This window comes from Pecten maximus, chromosome 16 (assembly GCF_902652985.1).
Source record: "Pecten maximus chromosome 16, xPecMax1.1, whole genome shotgun sequence".
Classification (NCBI taxonomy): Eukaryota; Metazoa; Mollusca; class Bivalvia; order Pectinida; family Pectinidae; genus Pecten; species Pecten maximus.
Window position 1 is genome coordinate 6768910 of NC_047030.1, and position 27661 is coordinate 6796570.

At 35.9% G+C, this 27661-nt stretch overlaps 2 protein-coding genes across 2 annotated transcripts; one reads left to right on the plus strand and one right to left on the minus strand.

Moving 5' to 3' along the window:
• Positions 1-143: 143 nt before the first annotated feature.
• LOC117345431 (sodium- and chloride-dependent taurine transporter-like) lies at positions 144-23905 on the plus strand. The gene is made up of 13 exons (XM_033908516.1): positions 144-299; positions 7207-7338; positions 10108-10390; positions 12350-12482; positions 14135-14269; positions 14666-14769; positions 15074-15198; positions 15658-15770; positions 16324-16452; positions 16837-16936; positions 17550-17650; positions 18053-18220; positions 18404-23905. Exons 1-13 carry the CDS (start codon positions 176-178, stop codon positions 18518-18520), a joined length of 1764 nt encoding a protein of 587 aa, XP_033764407.1. The 5' UTR covers positions 144-175; the 3' UTR covers positions 18521-23905.
• Positions 23442-27151, minus strand: LOC117345430 (myogenesis-regulating glycosidase-like). The gene has a single exon (XM_033908515.1). The coding sequence runs from the start codon at positions 27147-27149 to the stop codon at positions 25122-25124; it is 2028 nt and encodes a 675-aa protein (XP_033764406.1). The 5' UTR covers positions 27150-27151; the 3' UTR covers positions 23442-25121.
• Positions 27152-27661: the final 510 nt, after the last annotated feature.

Sequence of the window (27661 nt, forward strand, 5' to 3'; positions counted from 1 at the left end):
ACAGTTAAATTAATCATAAAATAAAAAAATCAGTTTCAACAGATCAGAAACGCACAATACACAATTAGAATTGGCGCTATATATATCCATGGCAATGACCTTGTTTTGTACCGGAAACAGAAAAAACGAGCCGGTAAATTTCCACACGTTATACTGTTACAGACCGACAGCAGTGATGGCGAAGGAAGGACGTGGTAACTGGAATAACTGGTATGAATTCATATTTTCCTGTATCGGTCTGACCGTCGGATTGGGAAATATATGGAGGTTTCCATACATCTGTTATAAAAATGGAGGAGGTGAGTCGAATTTATTAATCGTTTTGTTATTACAATACAAAACATGCGGCCTATTTTGGCGCCTGAAATCACTATACATGTATATAAACGAACCACGTGGAAAAGGAGATATAAGAAATTTATTATTTAGGGGTAAACAATTGAAATTGTATGAATTGTTTTTTATTGACAATTTGAAATAGGTTTATATTATTTTGTCTTTATTCATGGAATATTGTAAGGTTGATAATAGTGGCTAGAAACTGTATCTGTTCTGTCGACGTCAAAGAAAATCAATATCGCAACCAACAAACCTTGTAGAGCTAGTCTCAACGTATTTGTCTACGTGAAAAAAGGAAATATTCATGAATGAAAGTGTGATAGATTTTCTTTATATTTAAATATTATTCAGTTCAATAATCTTAACAGACTAAAGTAGGAAGAAATAAGAACTTTTTTCACACCTGTTCACCTTTTTACCCCAATAAATTGATTTAGATAAAGATGTAAGGGCATTTTGGTATCGATGAACACGGTTGATTACGCTATATTAAGATGTTGTTAGAACGGCGGTGTATAACTTTGTAGATATATTAAAAATCTATACAAAAATGTGGTTCTCCAATACTTCGTGGTACGTTATTGAAATATATTTAACCTTCTGTGTATTGTGGCTATTGATATGGGTTTGACGTGGGTATTTAACTGTATAAGTGTAGCCCCATTGTGTCTGCCTATAGAAGATCGTATGTGTACTTTTCCATTGGCAAAGTTCACCGGTACCGAAGATAATTAGCACATATGCTATTCGTTAGAGACTCGCGTGTTTATTAATTGCTATGAAGATATCAACTTTGTTTTTATATTGTGTGTCTTTCCCTTAAGATGAATAACTAAAACATTAACAATCACAAAGTCTAAAATATACTTATATACGTCTCATATCCCCTGCAAAGTTACAATTAGTATTGTTTTATATAAAATATAATGGATACGTCGTTGTTATGGACATTACCCTACAAGATGACATACAGTATTTAGAAAAATAACATAACGTTAATAAAGGTAAAATTCTATCCGTTGCTTCGATTTTGTTTATAATTTGAATTCCCTTTTCTATTAGATATAGTAGTTCTGATACTGCTACTATGCACTTGCTGCAGAACTCGGTTTCAAAATATTTACAATTCTAAAATGCATAGTATGAATACGCGTATATGTATATATTTTTGATAGTTTATGACAGTCCATGTCAGCAATACATTCTTGGCATTTTATGTAGGCGAGCTGCATTTATTTTAGCATTACTATCAGGCAGTGTTTATTTTTAGAACCTCTCTCCAAGCATCCTTTTCTGTTAGCAGACGTTTCCACATAAAATTGTCTGAACGAAACTTGGAAGACGGATAAGAAACGGATGATGGAGGGTGGTGGTGATGGTAGTGGGGAATCCGTCAATATTATATAATGATCGGATGGGACAGCATAGGGACAAACTTACGTATTAAAGGCAAAGTAGGTTCTACTAGTATAAGTTATGGCACTGGTTGCTGTGGCTGGTTGTCGGGTTGTTCTACATCAGTGCTGCAGCACTAAACATGAGAACAAGATAATGGTAAGCAGTCCTCGGATGGCATGTCTGTATGTCTGTAATATACACACACGGTGGAAGGTCATAGGGTCGAGGGGGGTACACACACGGTGGAAGGTCATGGGGTCGAGGGGGGTAGGAAAGTGTGAAGGAAAGATTATAGAGATTTAGATTATTATGAGAAAATCAATTTTTTTTTGTGGGAAGTTATGGCAGTGAAAAACATTTGTAAAAAGTTTATTTTATGAAGGGAAGAATGAAGGAGTGTTGCTTACATTGGAATTGTACAGGGTATCGTAGTAAACGTTAAAACGTGTGGGAGGGAGAGAGGATGAGGTGTGATTAATGACAGCACGAGTAGGTGTATATATGTGGAACAGTGGTATACTTATCCTCGACGGAAGGAATCATTTACGAGGGGGATGTAAAATACACGTGGAGTTATAATTGCTGTTGAGCAGAACACGAGTTTGATTTGATAGGAATCTTAAGCTGTTTGTATTGTAACAATACGTTGTGTTAATGACCGGTATTGGTGTAATCTGATTTGTAAATAGCTAATATTATTCTCGAATAGTTTCACCTCTACTATTGTAAAGTTCATAAGACACCTGTCAAGTATCTATACGAGAACATGACACAACTTGTAGCTCAGAACATTAAGTTCACATAAAATTTCCAAGAGTGGACGTCAATATTGGTATAACAATATCATGGTAGAGTCATATGCTACTCTCGAAAATGGTAAAGCTTAAATACCAGTCAGCATGGATTAATAATGATAAAAGTACTGACGAATGCAATTATGATATAAACCATATATACCCACTTGAGTATAAAAAGGATGTATATAATGTTTTTATTGGTGTCGTCCTCCTCTCGACTGTTATTGGTATCATCCTCCACCCGACTGTTATTGGTATCATCCTCCACCCGACTGTTATTGGTATCATCCTCCACTCGACTGTTATTGGTATCATCCTCCACCCGACTGTTATTGGTATCATCCTCCACCCGACTGTTATTGGTATCATCCTCCACCCGACTGTTATTGGTATCATCCTCCACCCGACTGTTATTGGTATCATCCTCCACCCAACTGTTATTGGTATCATCCTCTACAACTGTTATTGGTATCATCCTCCACTCGACTGCTATTGGTATCATCCTCTACAACTGTTATTGGTATCATCCTCTACCCGACTGTTATTGGTATCATCCTCTACCCGACTGTTATTGGTATCATCCTCCACTCGACTGTTATTGGTATCATCCTCCACCCGACTGTTATTGGTATCATCCTCCACCCGACTGTTATTGGTATCATCCTCCACTCGACTGTTATTGGTATCATCCTCCACCCGACTGTTATTGGTATCATCCTCCACCCAACTGTTATTGGTATCATCCTCCATCCGACTGTTATTGGTATCATCCTCCACCCAACTGTTATTGGTATCATCCTCCACCCGACTGTTATTGGTATCATCCTCCACTCGACTGTTATTGGTATCATCCTCCATCCGACTGTTATTGGTATCATCCTCCACCCGACTGTTATTGGTATCATCCTCCACCCGACTGTTATTGGTATCATCCTCCACCCGACTGTTATTGGTATCATCCTCCACCCAACTGTTATTGGTATCATCCTCTACAACTGTTATTGGTATCATCCTCCACTCGACTGCTATTGGTATCATCCTCTACAACTGTTATTGGTATCATCCTCCACCCAACTGTTATTGGTATCATCCTCCACCCGACTGTTATTGGTATCATCCTCCACTCGACTGTTATTGGTATCATCCTCCACCCGACTGTTATTGGTATCATCCTGCACCCAACTGTTATTGGTATCATCCTCCACCCGACTGTTATTGGTATTATCCTCCACCCGACTGTTATTGGTATCATCCTCCACCCAACTGTTATTGGTATCGTCCTCCACCCGACTGTTATTGGTATCATCCTCCACCAGACTGTTATTGGTATCATCCTCTACAACTGTTATTGGTATCATCCTCAACCCGACTGTTATTGGTATCATCCTCCACCCGACTGTTATTGGTATCATCCTCCACCCAACTGTTATTGGTATCATCTTCCACCCAACTGTTATTGGTATCATCCCCCATCCGACTGTTATTGGTATCATCCTCCACCTAACTGTTATTGGTATCATCCTCCACCCGACTGTTATTGGTATCATCCTCCACCCAACTGTTATTGGTATCATCCTCCATCCGACTGTTATTGGTATCATCCTCCACCCAACTGTTATTGGTATCATCCTCCACCCAACTGTTATTGGTATCATCCTCCATCCGACTGTTATTGGTATCATCCTCCACCCAACTGTTATTGGTATCATCCTCCACCCAACTGTTATTGGTATCATCCTCCATCCGACTGTTATTGGTATCATCCTCCACCCAAGTGTTATTGGTATCATCCTCTACAACTGTTATTGGTATCATCCTCCACCCAACTGTTATTGGTATCATCCTCTACAACTGTTATTGGTATCATCCTGCACCCAACTGTTATTTATATCATCCTCCACCCAACTGTTATTGGTATCGTCCTCCACCCGACTGTTATTGGTATCATCCTCCACCCGACTGTTATTGGTATCATCCTCTACAACTGTTATTGGTATCATCCTCAACCCGACTGTTATTGGTATCATCCTCCACCCGACTGTTATTGGTATCATCCTCCACCCAACTGTTATTGGTATCATCTTCCACCCGACTGTTATTGGTATCATCCTCCATCCGACTGTTATTGGTATCATCCTCCACCCGACTGTTATTGGTATCATCCTCCTCTCGACTGTTATTGGTATCATCCTCCTCTCGACTGTTATTGGTATCATCCCCCACCCGACTGTTATTGGTATCATCCTCCACCCGACTGTTATTGGTATCATCCTCCTCTCGACTGTTATTGGTATCATCGTCCACCCAACTGTTATTGGTATCATCCTCCACCCGACTGTTATTGGTATCATCCTCCATCCAACTGTTATTGGTATCATTCTCCACCCGACTGTTATTGGTATCATCCTCCATCCGACTGTTATTGGTATCATCCTCCACCCAACTGTTATTGGTATCATCCTGCACCCGACTGTTATTGGTATCATCCTCCACCCGACTGTTATTGGTATCATCCTGCACCCGACTGTTATTGGTATCATCCTCCTCTCGACTGTTATTGGTATCATCCTCTACAACTGTTATTGGTATCATCCTCCACCCGACTGTTATTGGTATCATCCTCTACAACTGTTATTGGTATCAACCTCCACCCGACTGTCATTGGTTTCATCATCCTCCTGACTGTTATTGGTATCATCCTCCACCCAACTGTTATTGGTATCATCCTCCTCCCGACTGTTATTGGTATCATCCTCCACCCGACTGTTATTGGTATCATCCTCCTCTCGACTGTTATTGGTATCATCCTCCACCCGACTGTTATTGGTATCAACCTCCACCCGACTGTTATTGGTATCAACCTCCACCCGACTGTTATTGGTATCATCCTCCACCCGACTGTTATTGGTATCATCCTCCACCCGACTGTTATTGGTATCATCCTCCACCCGACTGTTATTGGTATCATCCTCCTCCCGACTGTTATTGGTATCATCCTCTACAACTGTTATTGGTATCATCCTCTACCCGACTGTCATTGGTTTCATCATCCTCCTGACTGTTATTGGTATCATCCTCCTCCCGACTGTTATTGGTATCATCCTCCATCCGACTGTTATTGGTATCATCCTCCACCCGACTGTTATTGGTATCATCCTCCACCCAACTGTTATTGGTATCATCTTCCACCCAACTGTTATTGGTATCATCCTCCACCCGACTGTTATTGGTATCATCCTCCACCCAACTGTTATTGGTATCATCCACCACTCGACTGTTATTGGTATCATCCTCCACCCGACTGTTATTGGTATCTTCCTCCTCTCGACTGTTATTGGTATCATCCTCCACCCAACTGTTATTGGTATCATCCTCCTCTCGACTGTTATTGGTATCATCCTCTACAACTGTTATTTGTATCATCCTCCACCCAGCTGTTATTGGTATCATCCTCTACAACTGTTATTGGTATCATCCTCCACCCGACTGTTATTGGTATCATCCTCCACCCGACTGTTATTGGTATTTTCCTTCATTCGAATGTTATTGGTATCATCGTCCACCCGACTGTTATTGGTATCATCCTCCTCCCGACTGTTATTGGTATCATCCTCCACCCTACTGTTATTGGTATCATCCTCCACCCGACTGTTATTGGTATCATCCTCCACCTAACTGTTATTTATATCATCCTCCTCCCGACTGTTATTGGTATCATCCTCCACCCGACTGTTATTGGTATCATCCTCCACCCTACTGTTATTGGTATCATCCTCCTCCCGACTGTTATTGGTATCATCCTCCACCTAACTGTTATTGGTATCATCCTGTACCCAACTGTTATTTGTATCATCCTCCACCCGACTGTTATTGGTATCATCCTCCACCCAACTGTTATTGGTATCATCCTCCTCTCGACTGTTATTGGTATCATCCTCCACCCGACTGTTATTGGTATCATCCTCCACCCGACTGTTATTGGTATTATCCTCCACTCGACTGTTATTGGTATCATCCTCCACCCAACTGTTATTGGTATCATCCTCCACCCAACTGTTATTGGTATCATCCTCCACTCGACTGTTATTGGTATCATGCATCATCCACCTTGCTATATTTATTTTACGTCCTGTTCTTGATTTCAAGTATATTCACGTTAGCTGACATACACATCGATTCAATTGTAATTATATACTAATCTATTCTGTTACAGAATAGCGGCATTATATTTAAATTGAATATGTATTAGTATCAATATTTGTGTGTACAGCTATACATTATATATATGTATATCAATGCAACGATTTGCTGTTATGCACACTTTTTAATTTTCCGGTAATTTACTCTTTTATCGCTGAAATGGTCATCTATTGTAAACAAAGTATTTAAAACATCATTAATGAGAAACCATTCCGCATACAAATGTCAAAATTTAGATGACTGTTGAAATCAGCATATATATTTTGCCACATTTTTGAAGTCCGATAATTATAATGATTCAGGTAGTCACCTTTGGTCAAACAAAATGGCGGCCACACCAAGCCACGAGACTTCCTGCCATTGATATATTCATCAAAGCATGTATAACGTAAATGCGTTGTTTATATAATTACAATGTATATATTTTTGATGTCATCGGATATACTTTTACCTTATAAGTTTTATCTTTCAGGAGCTTTCCTGATTCCTTACTTTATCTTCCTGTTCGTCATCGGTCTTCCGGAAGTGTTCCTGCAGTTCACGTATGCGCAGTACTCCAACTTGGGACCCGGAAAAATATGGGAATGTTGTCCGCTATTCAGAGGTAATACACTTTATCCAGGGTTGATTTAGCCATATTATATGAGGTTAAAATAATTACCCAAGGTACATCCATCATAGAAGTATTTTTACATTGTTTATATAATGAGAAATTGACAGAAATAACATTTCCATTTCGTTTGTTTATTCGGTCATGTATTATTTCAAAATAATATTTTACAAGATCAATACTTTCAATCAGCAATTTGGTTCTTCCTCTGCCATTCAATAACATTGCAAATGAGCTTTTCATCATGTCATATTTAATTTCAAAATTACAATATTTTATGATATCAAAGCTTTTTATCAGATTTGAAAATGAAAATCCTTTAAATGACTTTTTCTGCTATAAAATGTTTGTGCCAACAGATGTTACAATGAATTAATACTGTTTGTTTTTATTTTCTTCATGTTGAAATTAACACGATATCATTGTCATTGTATTCTATTATACCAACAGGTTGAATTCGTCGCATATATATCCATTTTGCCATTCTTTTTCATGACATCAATTTAAAATAATATATATATATGTATACGTAATTTATGTATGGATACACTTTCGTTAGTTTCATTCAAATCACTAAACTCGTCAGTAGATGTAGAATACAGTGAACATTTGTAAACGCTGGCGTTGTAATGATCACATGTAAACGAGGAGTTTCAAACAATACCATTTTAAATATTCTACAATAACTCCTACGTGATGATCTTCATTATTACATTATTGAAACAATAGGATATCAGTCACATAAATAAAACATATAGTTATCAAGTGTAAATGTTATTTAAACAAATTTAACAATACCAAATAACCTTAAGGTCGATGAGTAAAAAGTGCGACATTTAAATTGTTTCCATTAGTGGGTTCTTCTGTTCTTGGTCTGACGTGAGGACGTTTGTACTGGGAACAGTATCTTAATTAATTTTAGTCGAGCGAATAAAGCTCCAATATGGAGACATATTGCTCCTTTAATAAACGCACGAAATTATATACATGTGATCTATCAAGATATGTATCTCGAAGAAACCTAATTTTGTTATTTTTATGGAAGATAAAGGCCTTATACGATTGGAGAGTCGCAGAACATGTCTGTTTCTTTGATAATGGTCAGGTATAACCTATCTTAAAACTGTCGTAATTCATTTTGATCAAGATCGCTGCTGTTGAAACTTCTGAATAAACTTCTGTAGCAGAGTTAAATTTCCCCATTTATTAAAAGCTTCATTGAAGTACATTAACGGAAGTTACATGATTAAATTAAAACATTACTTACTGCGTGTCTTTGATCACAATAATTATATGGACTAGTAATATATTGAACAACTTCGTCATGGAGTCGGTTGCAGATGTATCCCACTCATTTAATTTATTCTAAATGGCACGAACACGTTTTAATAGCGTCAATACTTAACCACTAAAATAATTTCAGTTAAAATTCTCGTGAAAGAAAAAAATGTTTGAGATGTTGTGACGTATCGATAATTAAGAAAATGTTAATTATTTATCAGTTGATGAGGTTGAGGGAAGATTTTTTGGTCGACATCACTATGCGATATGAAGTATGATGTGTTTGACGTTATTGATATGCCCAGTAGTACCGTTGTCACTGTCCTAGTTCTAATTTTGAGAATATGACCTAACCGGATTAGACCTAGATTGGTATGATGGATGCCGTCGATGAAGCTGAAGACGGTGCTTACTCTTCCGGAACACCTGGTCCTATCATCTTTGTACTTTTCAACAGTTTTCTTGAAAATCTTTATGTTCAAATAATAACATATAGGTCAAGTTAGCTGTAGTTGGACGGTTCATGATGTAAGTGGCGTCACAACGACATTACACATTTAAGTACTCACAATGCCTTTACTCTTTTGACGTTTCTCGTTTACAACTGAGTTTTTTATATGATAATTAACATAAATTCATCGTGCTATATGACCCATGCCAGCCCCCGTGTTATTTCATCATACCTAGTTGTCCTTATACACACGTTCTATATTTCAGAAATATGACATCTCTTAAATTACTCCGCAGTTACTGAAATGTATATACCTACATTACAAAACTGTACTAGTAAGTTTTCAGAATTGTGTATTGCATATCAATAACATATATACATGTATATATAATTATGTTATTTATGTAGACGTTTTTAATCATATAAAAACAGACTATAAGATCCTTTCTATTTACACTAAATTGAGCTTTCATTCATTGGTTCACATATTTATCCACTGTTTAAAATGCGATGACGTTTTACATATACACATACACAAAACATAACAGTTTACCTATATGACAGTTAATATTACGTGAAGCACATCTATAACATACTTTACGATGTCATTAATTCCACGGTACACATTCTGACAAAAGTTTGGCGTCTATTCCGTGAGTGTAATGGAGTTTGTGTTTTGGTATCAAGGTTTACCTTTTATCATGTCTGGCTTTAGCTTTGTTTCCTCTGATATCGATATTTTGTTATTGTTAACCTTGTGGTGACGTTTAGTCGTTTTATATTTTCTTTAAAAAATCTTATGTTGACATTTGATGTTTACATTTCCCTCGTGTTGACTTTAATAGCTTACCCTCGTGTTCAGGTTTGGTCTTATTTCCCCTATTTCCCCTTGTTTTAAGTTTTATGTTTTCGTTTACCCTCGTTTTGATATTTTATGTTTTCGTTCACCTGCGTACTGAAAGTTTGTTTTGTTTATCGCCATATTGAAGATTTCTTGGTATACTTTAATATATATCTATCCATAATTTCAGGTATCGGCTATGGGATGATAACCCTTACTTGGCTGATCGGGATTTACTATGGTGTAATCATTGCATGGACGCTGTATTACTTCGGGATGTCCTTCTCTGCCACCCTTCCCTGGGCCACGTGCGATAACCCCTGGAACACGCCCTCTTGCTACATCAGAGGGGCTAACTCGGCCCTTAACGAAACAGTTAACAGAACAATGAACGGAACCGTCACTACAGCCCTGACTATTGTTACTAACGGAACAAACGTCACAGCGAGAACACCACCTGAGGAATTTTGGGAGTATATAAATTACTTATACAGTACCTCTAGTACTAACTGTGCAAAAGACACAAGATATTAGCTTCTTTCAATACAAATAGACTAGAGAAATATTCAGCTGGTTCGTCCTTCTAGGACTCGTCAGTGATGTTAGGGACATCAAACAGCTGTTTCGTCCTTATGGGACTCTTCAGTGATGTTAGGGACATTTTATAGCTGTTTCGTCCTTCTAGGACTCGTCAGTGATGTTAGGGACATTATACAGCTGTTTCGTCCTTTTAGGACTCGTCAGTGATGTTAGGGACACACAGCTGTTTCGTCCTTCTAGGACTCGTCAGTGATGTTAGGGACATCATACAGCTGTTTCGTCCTTCTAGGACTCGTCAATGATGTTAGGGACATTATACAGCTGTTTCGTCCTTTTAGGACTCGTCAGTGATGTTAGGGACACACAGCTGTTTCGTCCTTCTAGGACTCGTCAGTGATGTTAGGGACATCATACAGCTGTTTTGTCCTTCTAGGACTCGTCAGTGATGTTATGGACATCATACAGCTTTTTCGTCCTTTTAGGACTCGTCAGTGAGATGGTATAGGCTAAATGTATGTTTTAGATTATACGAAAAGATGAATTACATACATATGTAATGTACTTATCTCGCTATATTCAACACGAAGGAATAAATCCTAAGCATAGGTTTTTAACAATATGTATTAAGTGCAATTAAAACATATACGTCAGCCTGCCAGGTCACAGTTTCCTAAAGCCTATAGCTTTCATTAAAGTCTTGACAATATGTAACTATCTTAACCCAGCGCCCAGAACTGTCGGAGCTAGTCACGGCCGCATCTTGGTTCTTACATAAAGACGTGAATGACATGTTAGTGATATACTACCATATGATGTCACACGTGGTAATTGCCTGTGCTAAATAAAACAAATATAACGACCATGTTGGTGTCTTGTTGTAAAGCTATAAATTACTTCATACGTGAATTGGTTTTGAAAATACAGTAATGTTCCATGTGAACGCCTACAAATCTGTTGCGGTTGATATCTCACCTTAGGTCAGTTATGTTAATCCACGGACAGCATACAAACAGGATCAGACCCGATTATAACGATACAATGATCAATGCGGACAAAGTTACTAGTGAGTTGCCAGTTGTTCGATTCGTTTTTTAATCTGACCTTCAACACGAGATTGGGTCTACCGCTTGATTTAGATATGATCGTCTTAACTAGAAGGTTACAACGGCCAGAGTTGGTAAAATATTCCACTCACCTTGTCGGTATAATTCTTGGCAGGAGGCCCAAGTTAGGTGTCTGTATCCATGGATGGACGAGCCTTGACTTCACTTCACCAGCAGCCAATTAATTAAATTGAATTAATGAACACACCGTGGTTAGTTGATATTGTTAACCTTGTAGGTTTAATGCGCCAATATATATGTCATTCGATATTTAAACTAGTTTGACAACTCGTATTTTCTCAAATCCCCACAAAAACTATAACAAAACGGAACATTAAGTATTAACACGCGTCTACTAACTGAGACGCATTTCTAACCTATGGTCCATATATAATCATGAATTATATATATTATATAATGTATTATATGGACAGTGGTTTGTGCCAAGTTCAAGCGGTGCTGATGAATACCAATTCGACCGGCTATTCAACTATCACCCGTACTTATAAGATTTATTGATCGTTTAAACTTGATAGATTACATATAAACATGTGATGTAAAAAACTATGAGAAACATAAAATATTGCATTCATTGAGCTTTACATTTGAGACTGAAATTGATAAAAACACAAGTCCTTATTTAGCTTCATAGGTAGGAAAACCAACTTCAAATCGCATGTAGAATGCTTGACTAAATACAATAAAATAAAACAGAAGACTTTTCTTTACAGTTCAGGGTTTATATCAAATTGTTCTTTTAACTGAGTGAAATGTTTTGTTTTTCTACAGACGTCACGTATTGGAATTGACAGACAGCATTGAAGATTTGGGTTCAATCCGCTGGCAATTGGTGTTATGTCTGTTAGCAACATCCATCACAGTCTTCCTTTGTCTGGCCAAAGGCATTAAATCTTCTGGCAAGGTCAGTATGACGTCATAGGTCACGAGATGAGTACGGAAATAGATCAGTTAAAACATTTTACTTTTTGTCGCTGTCCATAAGTTGTGTTTGATTTTGTTTTGTTTTTGTTTTTCTGTAAGAAACTACATAAATACGACGACTTTATGGTAGGATGCAGGGCTATTTATCAAAGAATCGCTAGTTAGTGTCTTACACGGACAGTATTTGTATATCCCTGATCAAAATACGGTAGTCCGTTTTGTTTCAATACACTCAGCTTTAAAGGGACAATTTAATCAAGCATGCTTTTATAATTCAGGCAGAATCGATAAAACATAAACCAGACAAAAAAAATTCAATAATTATCTGCTACGTAGCCGATGTCCATTATGGTCAGTTGAAGTTTTGGAAAAGCCCACGTCAAATTTAGTGCAACATGTTTCGCCCTCTGGTTGGCCGCTAATGTTGTTTACAGTAATTTGCATATAATCGTATAGTTATACGATTATGATCCCCTTTACCATTAATTAATAAACGTACGGAAAACATAAACTTGAATCAATATATGGCCAAGGATAGCTCATAAGGAGTACTGAAGTATACTTTCATGAAATAATTTGTGACATGATAAAAAAGTAAACAAACTTGACTAAATTGTCCCTTTAAATGAGTGATCGCACGGGGCTTGTAAAGTCGAGTACAAGCTATTTACGCCGAATGATATCTGGCTATATAATATATTATCCTCAGTAGTTGCAAAATATGACGGCTGGTTGAACCTCGTTGTGCCGGCGAATGCTGTGATAAAGAACTTCATATACTTATTATTGCATATCTTTCCCCAGTACTGATGTGTCTGTACCTGGATTTGATAAACAATAATACCTTTACTCTCAGGTGATGTACGTAGATTTAAATAAACAATATTACCTTTACTCTCAGGTGATGTACGTAGATTTAAGTAAACAATACTAGTATTACCTTTACTCTCAGGTGATGTAAGTAGATTTAAGTAAACAATAATACCTTTACTCTCACGTGATGTACGTAGGTTTAAGTAAACAATAATACCTTTACTCTCAGGTGATGTAAGTAGATTTAAGTAAACAATATTACCTTTACTCTCAGGTGATGTACGCAGATTTAAGTAAACAATATTACCTTTACTCTCAGGTGATGTACGTAGATTTAAGTAAACAATATTACCTTTACTCTCAGGTGATGTACGTAGATTTAAGTAAACAATATTACCTTTACTCTCAGGTGATGTACGTAGATTTAAATAAACAATATTACCTTTACTCTCAGGTGATGTAGGTAGATTTAAATAAACAATATTACCTTTACTCTCAGGTGATATACGTAGATTTAAATAAACAATAATACCTTTACTCTCAGGTGATATACGTAGATTTAAATAAACAATATTACCTTTACCCTCAGGTGATATACGTAGATTTAAGTAAACAATACTAGTATTACCTTTACTCTCAGGTGATGTACGTAGATTTAAATAAACAATATTACCTTTACTCTCAGGTGATGTAGGTAGATTTAAATAAACAATATTACCTTTACTCTCAGGTGATATACGTAGATTTAAATAAACAATATTACCTTACTCTCAGGTGATGTACGGAGATTTAAATAAACAATATTACCTTTACTCTCAGGTGATGTACGTAGCGGCCACGGTTCCATACCTGTTCCTGTTGACCCTGCTCATCAGAGGTCTGTTTCTGCCGGGAGCGTTGGACGGACTCAAGTTTTATCTTATACCCAGATGGGAGCGTCTATTGGATTTTAATGTGAATATACCGATTAGAGCAACACACAATATTAACAAATATATATACATGTATATATATAACATATATAAATATAACATATCTTCTAGATTCGTTTATATGAACAGTTTGTACAGACACACAACACATTGGTCATTGGCACATTTAAATACAAACTGAGCATTTGATATAGTAGAGAGATAGAGAAAATAATTAAACTGTACCAGACCGCTGTTTCCTTCTTTGAAGCATATAATATTGATACAAAGGATTTAAATATATTCTGTAAAGTATACTTTAAGATATAGATAATATATACGGTATGCAGTCTTTACTTTGTATTACATAATATATCGATACGTAACAAATAAATCATACCGACGCAAATTTCAATCTTTTTGTTAATGTGTGTTCCAGGTTTGGGTTGATGCTGCTGTTCAGACATTTTTCTCCGCCAGTATTGGAATGGGAGCCCTTATCGGTTTGGCAAGTTTCAACAAATTCAGCAATAATCATTATAGGTAAGTGAATGTTGATGACATTTACAATTGTTTAACATAACGTAAAAGAAAAACGAAAACAAAGCGATGATTTGTACTGTAATAAAAGTCTTGTAACAGAATATAAAAATGTCTTGAATCATTGATGGCAACTTGGCTTGCCATTTGTCAGGTATTTTTTCACATGGATTTGAAAAGAATGCGAAATAGACATTAGTATGACGATTTAAATGTTTAAAACAAATCATAGTGCGTAATGCTTTACACGTGGACCCAACGATAACCTTACAATATAATTAACTCATCAATGTGTCTGTGTTTACAGGGACGCCCTGATAGTGCCAGTGCTGGATGCCGTGACCAGTATGTTCGCTGGCTGTACTATATTTGTCACCCTGGGTTACATGGCTAACCAAGCTGGCGTGGACATAGAGAAAGTCGTGGAACAAGGTAAGGCGGGGATGCTCGCCAGTACAGTTACATTATGATAGTCCATACAGGGATAATTGTCTGTATTGCTGATTAAAGAGTTAAGAACAAATGAATAATTCATACAGAGGTGTTGGCTAAGTCATCACATTCCTTACATAATAGCCATGCTGGTAAATATATGATGTCAGCTTTAGAATGAGCCGCGGGGCTCGCCACACGTAATGATACAATTATTAGCATATAAGGAGTACTTGTAATTAATACGGTTCAGTATTAAATAACTTTAGGAAGAATAGGAACAAAAAAGTAAAAATATAGAATTATTGATGTTTTCTATAACGGTAATATAATTTGTGTATATCATCATCGATGAAGCAGAGGGAGTTTGTACCTCCCCCAACCTGGTCACATATCATATTTTCCTTGTCCTATATACTATATTTCTCTTTGTTATTTTTGACAATAATATCACTACAGGTCCGGGTATTGCGTTCATGGTTTACCCTGAGGCATTGTCTACACTTCCGCTTCCTCAATTGTGGTCTGTCCTCTTCTTCATCATGTTATTTACTGTCGGTCTTGACAGCCAGGTGAGTTATATAACTGACATATGTTATCATTTATATTCTGTAAAACATTGGCGAAAGAAAAAGACCTGATGAAGGCATTACCAAAAAATATGCTAGACACACACGCTTTGTACAATTAAATACATAGTAATTATATAATGAAGGGTATATTGTAGAATTTCACATTCAAAATGTTGAAACTATGTTTGTATAAATATAATTTAACAAAAGATATCGAATTAAGGAGAAATGTTTTTTTTTGTATATTGTTATTGCCTAATGATATAAAAATAAACAAACATACATGTATCTCTATAATTAATTATTTTTAGCTTCTTAGGGTAAGCCTTTGACTAGTTAACAAGATTCCTTCGACTTTTCAAAGCACCATCTTTGCTCTTTTAATATCTAATTCAAAATTCCAAATAACGTGTGTTCGTTGATGAAGCAACCTTCTAGAACACGTGGATTTAATTTTCATCTTGCAAGTTTTCAGTGGTCTAAAAAGTTCTCATAATTTGCCCTCATTTTACTGTTAGACAATTGTTTCTATTTTGTTATGATGTTATTGTAGATTGTACATATACAACTAGTGGCGGTGGGTTTAATGGACAGATTTAAGATATTCAGGGACCACGAGACACTCACCATGGCCTTCCTTAACCTCCTCTCCTTCATCATCGGCCTCATCTTTGTTACACAGGTGAGTAGCACGTGTTAATGTCTGACCTATATCTCATGATTAGTGTTGGCTTTAATGATTTAGGCTAGACTTTCTACATTCCAAGCGACCTTGGTAGGATGTTTAACGAAGGACGGTTTCTACCTGATCAGCAGTTGTATACACGTTTGATGAAACTTGGTACATTTTAAGAAATTCAAAATTTACTTTAGAGAAGAAAAAAATAAAATAAGATTCTAAAATTTTATTCCGTTTGACAGAAAAGAACTGGCATAAATTCGACAGTTATGAATTCTTAACATTAACAGTGTTGCCGTTTGACACATTGTCCAAATCAGATTCAAACCTTATTCTATATTCATGTATTACTAAAAGCGCTGACATATGTGGCTTTGTTGTCCACAGGGTGGTATGTACGTACTACAGCTGGTAGATTGGTATGTGGCCAGTATATCTACCATGTTCCTCGCCTTCCTGGAGGTTACCGCATTAGCTTACTTCTACGGTAAGTCAGCTACTGGACCCCCCTACACTAATCTGTTATAATGTTTATATACAGCAAAAGGATTGGGCACAAGTTACATGAACATTATAGACGTTCGTTCCAAAATATTGTATATGTAACATTACAACTGAAGGATGGTGCGCAATGGATAGAAACTATCATACAGCAGTCTCTTGGACCCGCCACGGATCCCGATCAATTAAATAAACATACTATCCTCATACAAAATACCTACAAAATGTCATCACTGTATGGGGGACATCCATATATTAAAAAAGGAGCCTCAATATTAATATAGAAAAGGGGCCTCAATATTAATATAGAAAAGGGGCCTCAATATTAATATAGAAAAGGGGCCTCAATATTAATATAGAGAAGGGGCCTCAATATCAATATAAAGAAGGGGCCTCAATATCAATATAAAAAAGGAGCCTCAATATTAATATAAAAAGGGCCTTAATAGTTTAGACAATGTATAGAAAATATTACAACACTTCCTAAACATACTAACTGAAGCGTGATATCGCCAAAGACATCATTATCGAAATAGAAATAATTCAACTGGAGTAAAAGCGAACCAAAATAGAAAGAGATTTATTACTATTTTATACAGGTGTTAATCGGTTATATAAAGACATAGAGATGATGCTGGGTTACAAACCATGTCCAGGATGGAAGGCCTTCTGGTTGGTGATTACTCCATTAATGGTCTTGGTAAGTAAATTCCTAATATCTATAAACAATATTTGATAGATTATTACTTAATTTAGGGATGTTTTGTATAATTACACAACACGCATCGTCAAAAAGCCGAGTGTTGCCGAGAAGGAAAGACGGTATTACAAAACACGCATGGTCAAAAAGCCGAGTGTTGCCGAGAAGGAAAGACGGTATTACAAAACACGCATCGTCAAAAAGCCGAGTGTTACCGAGAAGGAAGACAGTATTACACAACACGCATCGTCAAAAAGCCGAGTGTTACCGAGAAGGAAAGACGATATTATGCACCGAAATGACAGATAAAAAATGAAATTTCAAACAACAATAAAATTACTACTCGTGCATTGTTTTAAGGGTAATTTAAAAGCATTAATCAAATGACTGATTTATTTGCAGGTGTTGTGGCTTGTCAGTGTTTCTCAACATAAAGCAGTTTCCTATGGCAAAAGCACTTACCCTGATTGGTCAATAGGTATTGGATGGGTAATCGCTATTGCCCCCCTTATCCCCATACCGATCAGCGCCATCTGGACGATTTGTGAAGGACAAGGCTCGATAATCGATGTAAGTGTCGATGGAATATAGATAGATATAATTATCATATATTGTAACTGTTAATATATGTAAATAATATACATGAGAGGCACATGTATTATACATTCTCAATGTATCCTGATAAAAGTAAATTAATTTTCTAGATAATTGCTACATGTATACATAAAACATATTCTCTTTTTGTTATTTTAGCGGTTACGTGATGCTGTGAAACCAACGACTCTATGGAAACCTGCTGAAGACTGCCGAGATGAATGGCAATGCCAGAGGCAGACGCTAACTGCTGATATCGTCATGCAGCCGATATGAGGTTTTAGGGTTTATATTAGACAATCTATTCTATTTCTGATTCTGTGTTCAAAATAAAGAAATAATCGAATTAAGAAAAATTCAAAATCGAGGACGTCAAACGGACCAGATCAGATAATGATATCTGCCAACAAACCAAAACCAAAGGAAAGTTGTTATGAAGATATCACGTGGTCTTGGTTCCTAAATTTATAAATGTGATATGGACTGACCGGGAAGAGATTGTGAGCATGTCCTAGGTACATGTAATTGGACCTCCAAGATAATTTGGGGAAGCACTTGGTCGCCAATTTCTCAGTGGAACAATATTTTGTTGTGAACCAGAAGTTGTATATCAAATTTTCAAAATTCATTTTGACAATCATTACTACTTAAGTACACATACAACGTTGTGAAGATGGCGTAAATCACAATAATATGTTTCCATGTCTTATTTGACGTTTTTAGATCAAAACAAAAATCTGGCAAAATATGGAATAAGTCAAATTTCTGATATTTAATTATTCTCTGTTTATTTACCCTTTCCATGTATGTAACGATGCTTTGTTAAGCTATGTTATGATAGATTGCTGTTACACGCCTTATGCAATCATGGCTAGTCTTTATCAATGAATAATATATATTTTCTAAAGTTATATTATTTGCCGAATCCATTGATTACAATTTGGATCGAATTTATGTGAATTTGAATTCCTCATAGATATTTAGCATGGAATTAATTTATTACTATTTGACTCTAGTACAGTAATGTTACAAATATTCTCCAATGAAGAAAAGAATATAAAGTGCTTTCAGCAGGATTTCAGTGACAACAGAATATTTCCTTTGCCAAATATCGATTTCTTTGTACCGGTATTGATGATGTCGATGACAGATATGTAGGTTGTAATGATGTTAATGGAGTATATTCATATTAAAAAGAAGAAGTAATATCTACCCCAAGTCAATAAAACAAGGTCAATAAAACAAGGGCAATTAACAGCAATATATAGATTTACATTGAGGCCCTTTAAATAGTAAAAAGAGAAGCGACCATGTGTTCCAGACGAGGAAGCGTCCTGTGCTTCATCAAAGACACCGCTATGTAAATCCATGCCTATGTCCTGTCCTCAAAATCAGAGCCATATGATGAAAAGGTTAGGACATGTTAGGTAATATGATAAAAAGTGCAGATCAGAAATCGCAAACCTGATAACACACGAAGAAAATAATTTTTAACGAATCTCAATTTTATATTGTTATATTTCTATAGCGTATTTACAAAGGTGTTTGATCTCAATATGTGTATACGTATATCTCATAATTATAGATAAATAAAATGATATTCATCTTTCAAAAGTGTATACATTCTTTCAATTGTAAATTTCAAGAGATAAATTGAATAAGTAAGAAGTACTATTGGTTTTAAACCGATGCGCAAATATACCAGAAAAAAAGAAAGAAATTAAAGAATTTTGGTTAAAACCAACGAATACAGCACGAGCTTTGTAAAACAAAAAAACTTCCGTTGATAACGTTCATACATATTATTTAACTAGTATTTCGAAATGTTAGAAGTTACCTGATTAAATACATACCCTTTACTGCCAAGTGTTCTGTTAACATATGATTCCAATGAAACACATTGAGTTTATGAAAGGTGCGATAGAATGCTGCATGTATAAGGGTAGATGGATAGCAGTGTTATTTTGTGTACGGGTGTCCTTAAGAGATTGTATATATTTATGACTACATGTACATAAGAGTGAGTGTATGGATGTAGTGTATCACATACATGTATGTAATGTTCGATGTTGTTTTCTATATTTAATTTGTTCAAGTTTGTTTTGAATATGTGTTAAATCCACTTATAATATTTGTGAATTTAGAAACGTCATTTATAAGAAGGAGAAAAAACACTTCTAAAATTTCATTTGATTGAGCATTTTGGTATACAAAGTGTATATACAGATTATCTATATGAGCACTCGTTCTGTTGTCCTTTCATCTGGTAATTCTTCAAACGATCAGACAATTTTAGGTAACTGCAAATTGTACGATTCGTGGGTTAAATCTTCACATTAAATCAACTTTGACTACAATAAATAGTTGGTGAAATTTTATTGATTTATTAAAAACCGAAAACAAACTTAAATCCAATAACATCATCTTTTACGTTTACTCATTGTAGATTTGTGTGGTGTAAAGAAACTGCCATTAACAGCTTGATATAAATGACCAGAATTGGTCGATATGCTGAAGTTGTTTTTAAATTCATATTTCGGGATATTGTTTATTACAAAATCCACGTTTTAAGGTGCTTTTCACTTGTGTCTTTTCTACAATTCTTTGAACCAATGGTCATCAGAACGTTTAGTTCCTCCTCGTGATTTTGCTAATGGTAAAAGCTTTTGAGGACAGAGATGTAATTCTTTTATGCAATGGTCATCAGAACGTTTAGTTCATCCTAGCGATTTACTAATGCTAAACGCTTTTTGAGGACAGACGTAATTCCTTTGATGCAATGGTCATCAGAACGTTTAGTTCATCCTAGTGGTTTTACTAAAGTTACCCTATATGCAAGTCTTTAAAGACAACGTGTATGTGTGTTTGAAATATTTTATTTGTAATGGATTTTTCACTGTTAGATATCAATGGTGCACTCAGTCAATACGATGAGGTTAACAAAGCATAATAATTAACGAAACTGCTGTCTTCTAATGCTATTAAAAAAAACTTGTTTCAGTAAATATTTAGTTTATGTATGTTTCACCAAGTGCTATACAAGTCATGTGTTATTGTTCCAGATAAAATGATATATGTAAACATTGAACACGAAGTCTTTAAGTGCTATACGAAGATGCATGTAGGTGTGTGAGAGTGAGCATGTTTGTAAGGATATTTATAGGTGACAAATTGTCTGTTAAACGTTTTAATATGAATTTAATCTTACGAATCTCATTGTTTGTGACAAAGGGTTTTAACTTATTTTATTCATATTATAATTGATGTCTTATCTTATTACAATATGGTGCCGCAGGATTTTTTTTGTCCCAGTTTTGTTCTCTCAAATTATTGCTTTTCATGCTGCCTGGTTTTTATAATACACATAAACAAACAAAAATGCATTGTTCTCCATATCCTGTTCTCCATATCCTGTTCTCCTTATCCTGTTTACAGTATCATTAAACAGACAGAGTTAGTAACAGCGCAGACACGAGACCATTCCTTTTTTTCTCTCTGGATTTTTGAAATAATTTAAATGACCATCGTTTCTGATCGAAGTTTTTACCGAAGTATGCTGTATAATATTCTTAAAAACACAAACGAATTGCAATTCTTTAGAATATACCGGTACTAACGTATTTGATTTTTTTAAATTGTCAAACGCGTGTATCCCAATCTTACCAAATATGATGGCTTACGAAGTTCATGTGAATTATCTTCTATATCTTAAAATTTTGGACGAATTTAATTTTCCTAATATCCTTTCTGGATTTCCAATATTTTGTCCCCCTAGCGGCACCGATGAGTCCTAAAATACACCACAGCAGTTTGATGCTTATATTCATTATTCGACATAAACCCTATCTATTTTAAAAGTACAACTCGGTCATACAAGAGGCAATCCGGGTAATTTCTATGTGAACAAATGACTAGTCTACACTATCTTTGATCTCGTGTTACTGCCACGTTTATCAATCGTCAATATTTGTTTTAGAACAAGAACATATTTATCATCATGGAACACGTTGCCGTGTTATATTTCGTGTCAAACACACAATTTTGGACTTATATATACAATGTATATATTAATTATCAGGGTTATGTGTAGTATAATAACAACTTTATCATTTTATTTTCATTTATCAAAATTAATTGGAATTTTTATACATTTGTTGACACCGTTTGCACAATATTAGACAATTATAATTCTTCATGTGCCAAACCTCTCTCACAAGATAATAATGCTAAACCCTAACATTTACCCGATAGTATATATATAACAAAATGAATAAACACAACACGTAATCTTTCGCATGCGCATGCTACGTGCTGTTCTAATTTGTTTGATGTATAACACCTGCTCAAGGTAGAGGATTCACGATATTTGCTCCCAAAACATCGGCTGTTTTAATTGATATAACTCGAAAATGTGTAACGAAAAACTTTCTATTGCCTTTAGTTTAACGCGAGAAATTTGTGTATGTTAAAAATCGCTAGGTTATTATTATCGGCACGATAATAATGCTAAATCGATAATAATGTTTATCGATAATAATGTTTACCAATAATAATGTTTATCGATAATAATGTTTAGCGATAATAATGTTTATCGATAATAATGTTTACCGATAATAATGATTACCGATAATAATGTTTACCGATAATAATGTTTAGCGATAATAATGATTACCGATAATAATGTTTACCGATAATAATGTTTAGCGAAAACAATGTTTATCGATAATAATGTTTACCGATAGTAATGTTTATCGATAATAATGTTTACCGATAATAATGTTTATCGATAATAATGTTTACCGATAGTAATGTTTATCGATAATAATGTTTAGCGATAATAATGTTTAGCGATAATAATGTTTACCGATAATAATGAGTAGGCGGAAACAATCGTCAATATCCCGAATAACGATTATGACAGTTAAAAAAAACAAAAACAGAACAAAACGATAAGTGGAAGGTGTTTTTTAAAACTAATTCATTTAACTTGAGAGTGGTTTCCCTGAAAATGTTTTCACGTGAATACCGTATGTCCTTTGCCTTTAAGAGAAACACATAACCTACAGTGTTAAGATATAACAATAAAAAAATAACCCCATACACCATTTAAGGTTGAAACAAATGAACAAATAGCTTTATGTACTAAAATGATGCTAAATACAAAAATGTTTACATTAAGTTGTTTATTAATTTTCACGTTTTCTTTTTTTACCTCTTGCTTTCTGCTCTGCCCAATATCTTTATTTTTTAACCATTAACATATATATCATCTCCCTGTCTCTTATAAAAAGGCTATAACATCTATTTCACAAATACAAATATGTTATTAGATTTCCGTGAAGAATCTCGTAATGTTAAATATTATTTTTATGCAAGCGTGTTCTAATCTTATTTCAAAATATTAAAATAACAGCTAGGAACTGCCTCATTCCTGGTGGTTATCAAACTTTAAGGCATTAATATCACCAAGCAGCTGAAGAACTTGATGCTTTATAGAAACTTTTGTTGATATTTGACAACACCTTCAGTGATTATTTATACAAATTATCAATTATTGAAAAACATATTTTATTATGAAGTGGTTTCATTTAAGTTTTATTTTTGCTCAAATATTAGATATCTGTTATAAACAAACACATGAAATAAAATGAAATAAAATTTTATTGTTGTTTTATTATCTTTTTCATAGCGAATGAAGAATTCGCCCACAAACATCAGTAGAATATTTTATATGGCACGTTACGTTACGTCATTTTTATGTAATGGGCTGATAATTGAAATTTGTAAGCCAATGGAAATTCATCTTACATACATATGTACAAAAATGAATTAAAAGAAAATATAACGAAATTGACAAACCAACTATAGAATTGTCAGCAGACCAAAGAAACAAACGGTTGATCTATCAATGTGTCCGTTTTTGAACGTTTTTGTTATAAATACCCACTTATAAACCAACAGTTAGACCATACAATGTTACAATTCATCTTTTTTTCAGTTGTGTTTAGTGATTGCAGTAATATTACAAAACAATCGTTGACGTAACGTTACATTTCTAAAATGAGGAGTCAACTAAACTATACAACTAACCTATTGATTTAAACATTAATTAGGAACAAGTTATTACAACATTACTAAGGACCTCTCCACAATACATAATATATAATGTGAAAAAAGTATACGATCAACATAATGAATACCATTTGTATACAAATGATAAAAAACCTGCCGAAACCTTTGGTTGGATTTTATATAATTTTGCACTCTTCAAAAAATCATGGAAATTCCAATTTGCTTTAATTTAAACTTAATTACACTCCTTTCCGAGTACTTTAAACGTACATAGTTTTGTCGATGCTATTATTTAAGCGCTTTTCGTGGTAAAAGCATTCCGCTAATTGACGTTTCTCTACATTGCTGTCTAAGACAGGTTTTGTAGGCGTATCAAGTTTTCATTGCTCTGATTTATTTAAATCCAAAGATGCGTGAGACGTTCAGTGAACCAAACTAAATACAGATTTTCTTTTACAGATTTTTCACAATCGGTGCGTTATGTTGAGGATCGACAATATTTACAGCTTCTTTCGCAATAGCATTTTCAATTTCTATCGTATCCTAGGACATTGTACATACCAGTTTATCGTTATGAAGGTTTCGAGGAATCATGAATTCCATCTTTGGACCTAGAACCTTAGTTTTAACCAAAATTCTACACGCTCAGTTCGAATTTACCTAATCTTATCTTCAAGACCAGACATAGACATAGATACTACTCCATAATAGCATCTATATTTTTTATCTGAAGGCGTGTCGATGTTTGTTTTAGAATAACGAATGGTTTGATATAAGGTAAGCTGAGTGTGTTTTGCAACAACATTTAATTACTTGTAAGTGAAGCGTTAAGCCTAACAAAGAACGGCAGTTCGTGAAGGTCGGCAGAGTAGTTTCTTATCCAACCGGGCTGCAGAACCGAACCTCTAAGCATATCCAGCCATTGTCCCTCTACCAGATAGATATCCCTATGTCGAGCCCCTTTCTTCAGGACAGGTGCGACAAGAATATCATTCCCTAGTAGAAACTCCGAGTCTATTGTCTGTGCGGTGGGGTCGTCTGGTGCCACCCACCATAACGGCCTGATGATTGGCGCACCTGTTCGTGTTGCTTCTTGCGCAAGACTGACAATAACATCAGAATAGTTTGCATGTAAGTTAATATAGTCACGTGTCATGTTGACAACTGCCTCGTCGAAAAGCCAAGGACCTATCGAAAATTGCATGGCGGGAAGAAATGTGTTGGCCTGTAGCCATCGGATGTACAGCTCGCGGTCCGGAACTCCAATGTATCCATTCCCGCCAATCATATCCGGCAGAACATATGGATATCCAAGAAGGCCGAATGTCATGGCGACCGGGATAAGTTTTTCCAGGCCGTTGTTCCGATCCCATGATGACGTCAGGTCTAATACCCTGACAAATATTGGCAGGTCCTGCGTACTTGCTCCAACACGTACCTCTTGATGCCGAACTGTTGTGTCGGACCAATACGCTAGACGGGCCCACAGTTCGGCATATACATTGGGATTGCTGTCATTGTTTTGAAAAGAAAATACCTTTGGAATTGTGTTACCATTACCGCCGTCAAATTTAAATGAACTAATATTGTACTCTGTTTGAAGTTGAGAGAGAAACTGGAGGAACCAATCAACAGCCTCAGCATTCGATACATCTAAAACAGCAGCTGCCTGTCCTCGCCACCACGATACTAACGCCGGTAGTCGACTTCCGACCTGACGAAGCAGATATTCCTTTGATGCTCCTATCTTGAAATTTTCGGAGTCTATATTAAAGAATGGATGAATCCATATCGTAACCCGAAAACCCATGTCTGTGAGGTCTTTGATCATGCGCTTCGCGTCCGGAAATTTTATTTGGTCAAAGGTCATATCGCCGTATCTTGGAGTCCAGTTATCGTCGATTTCTATCTGTGAATGAGGCAAATCATTTTTGAGGATATCGTCAGCGAACTGTAAAGTAGTGGTTTGGTTAATGTCCGTGTGGTACTGAGCCCATGTGGACCAGATGGGGTACTTGAAGAGTTGTCTATCTGGTATATCCGAAGGCTTGCTATGGAACCTGTTTGACATGTAATCGTGTATGTTACGAACATTTTCAGCATGACAAACGTGATATTTAAGTGACGGCAGTTTTCCTTCTATGTTAACGTATGGGTACAACTCATTATAGGTTGATGTCAGACAAATTTTCTTGTCACGAGTTTCATTAATGCTGATATACAAAGGAACGTCCTTCTCGATAAATATTCCTATACCGCCTGTCGAAATAAAGTATCTGTCAACGACGTCTCCGATTTCATCTATAAATGTGTCTGTAGGGGCATATGCCGAGGTGTTCCGATTTGTTCTTTCGAGAGGCCAGTATTGATGGTAGTCTTCGTAGCCTCCATACCAATGATTATCGCCGATATCATAACAATCTTTTAAAATCTGACCTGGACACATTTGCGCAGTCCATCGAATATAGTAACAAGAGACATTTCCTGTCTGGGTATATTCTATTTCAAGCTTCCGGTCTCTCTCCCAATCGAGACATAAATCAACGTGTGCAGATTGTGAACAATCCTGAGGTATTCCGAGTGACTGATTGACGCCAAATTGTCCCTGGAGCTTTGTAGGTTGATCATAAAAGAAATCAAATGATTTACCATTTCTCTGAAGTTCTGCTTTACCGAATATCCATGACGATTTTCCAGATTTATCGTCCGTGTCGTTTGTTTTCCTAGTTGTTGCCCAGATGACCATTCCGACTGCCACACACACAAGAATCAGCACAATAACGACGAGGATGATGACTCGACGTCCGCCACATGCTTGACTTTTGTCTGCCATCACCAATATCTGAAAACGGAAACGAAACGGAGATGATTTAAATTTATTGCAATGCCTCCTTTTGGAGATCGAACTCTGGACCCCTGCCTGACATTTTGCCGAGTGAGCTGATCGAAAGAGAAATCTCCGTAACATAATCGGTAGGAAGTAACTACATTATACTACAGGGGACACATACCCTCCTGCCCGAACTCGTTCCCGAGTTTTCCAGCGATGCTTATGGAGCAAAGCTGGGAGTATTTCCCCGAGCCCCACGTTGGGCGCCATTTTACAATGTAACACGGATCACTGATTGTACAGAGACCAACCAACCAATTGTTTTCCTATAGACCTTAGTGTTAACGTTTTGGATTATTTCGTTCAAATTCTTGAATTGAATATGACGATTATGGTTTATAACAAAAGTTTAGGGTCTGATATAACACCTAATCAAAAAAAAAAGTTGGGTCCTTCAGCTCAAATTTTCTCAAGGGTAGCCATTTTGAAAATAGGTGAATTTCGCAGTAAAAATT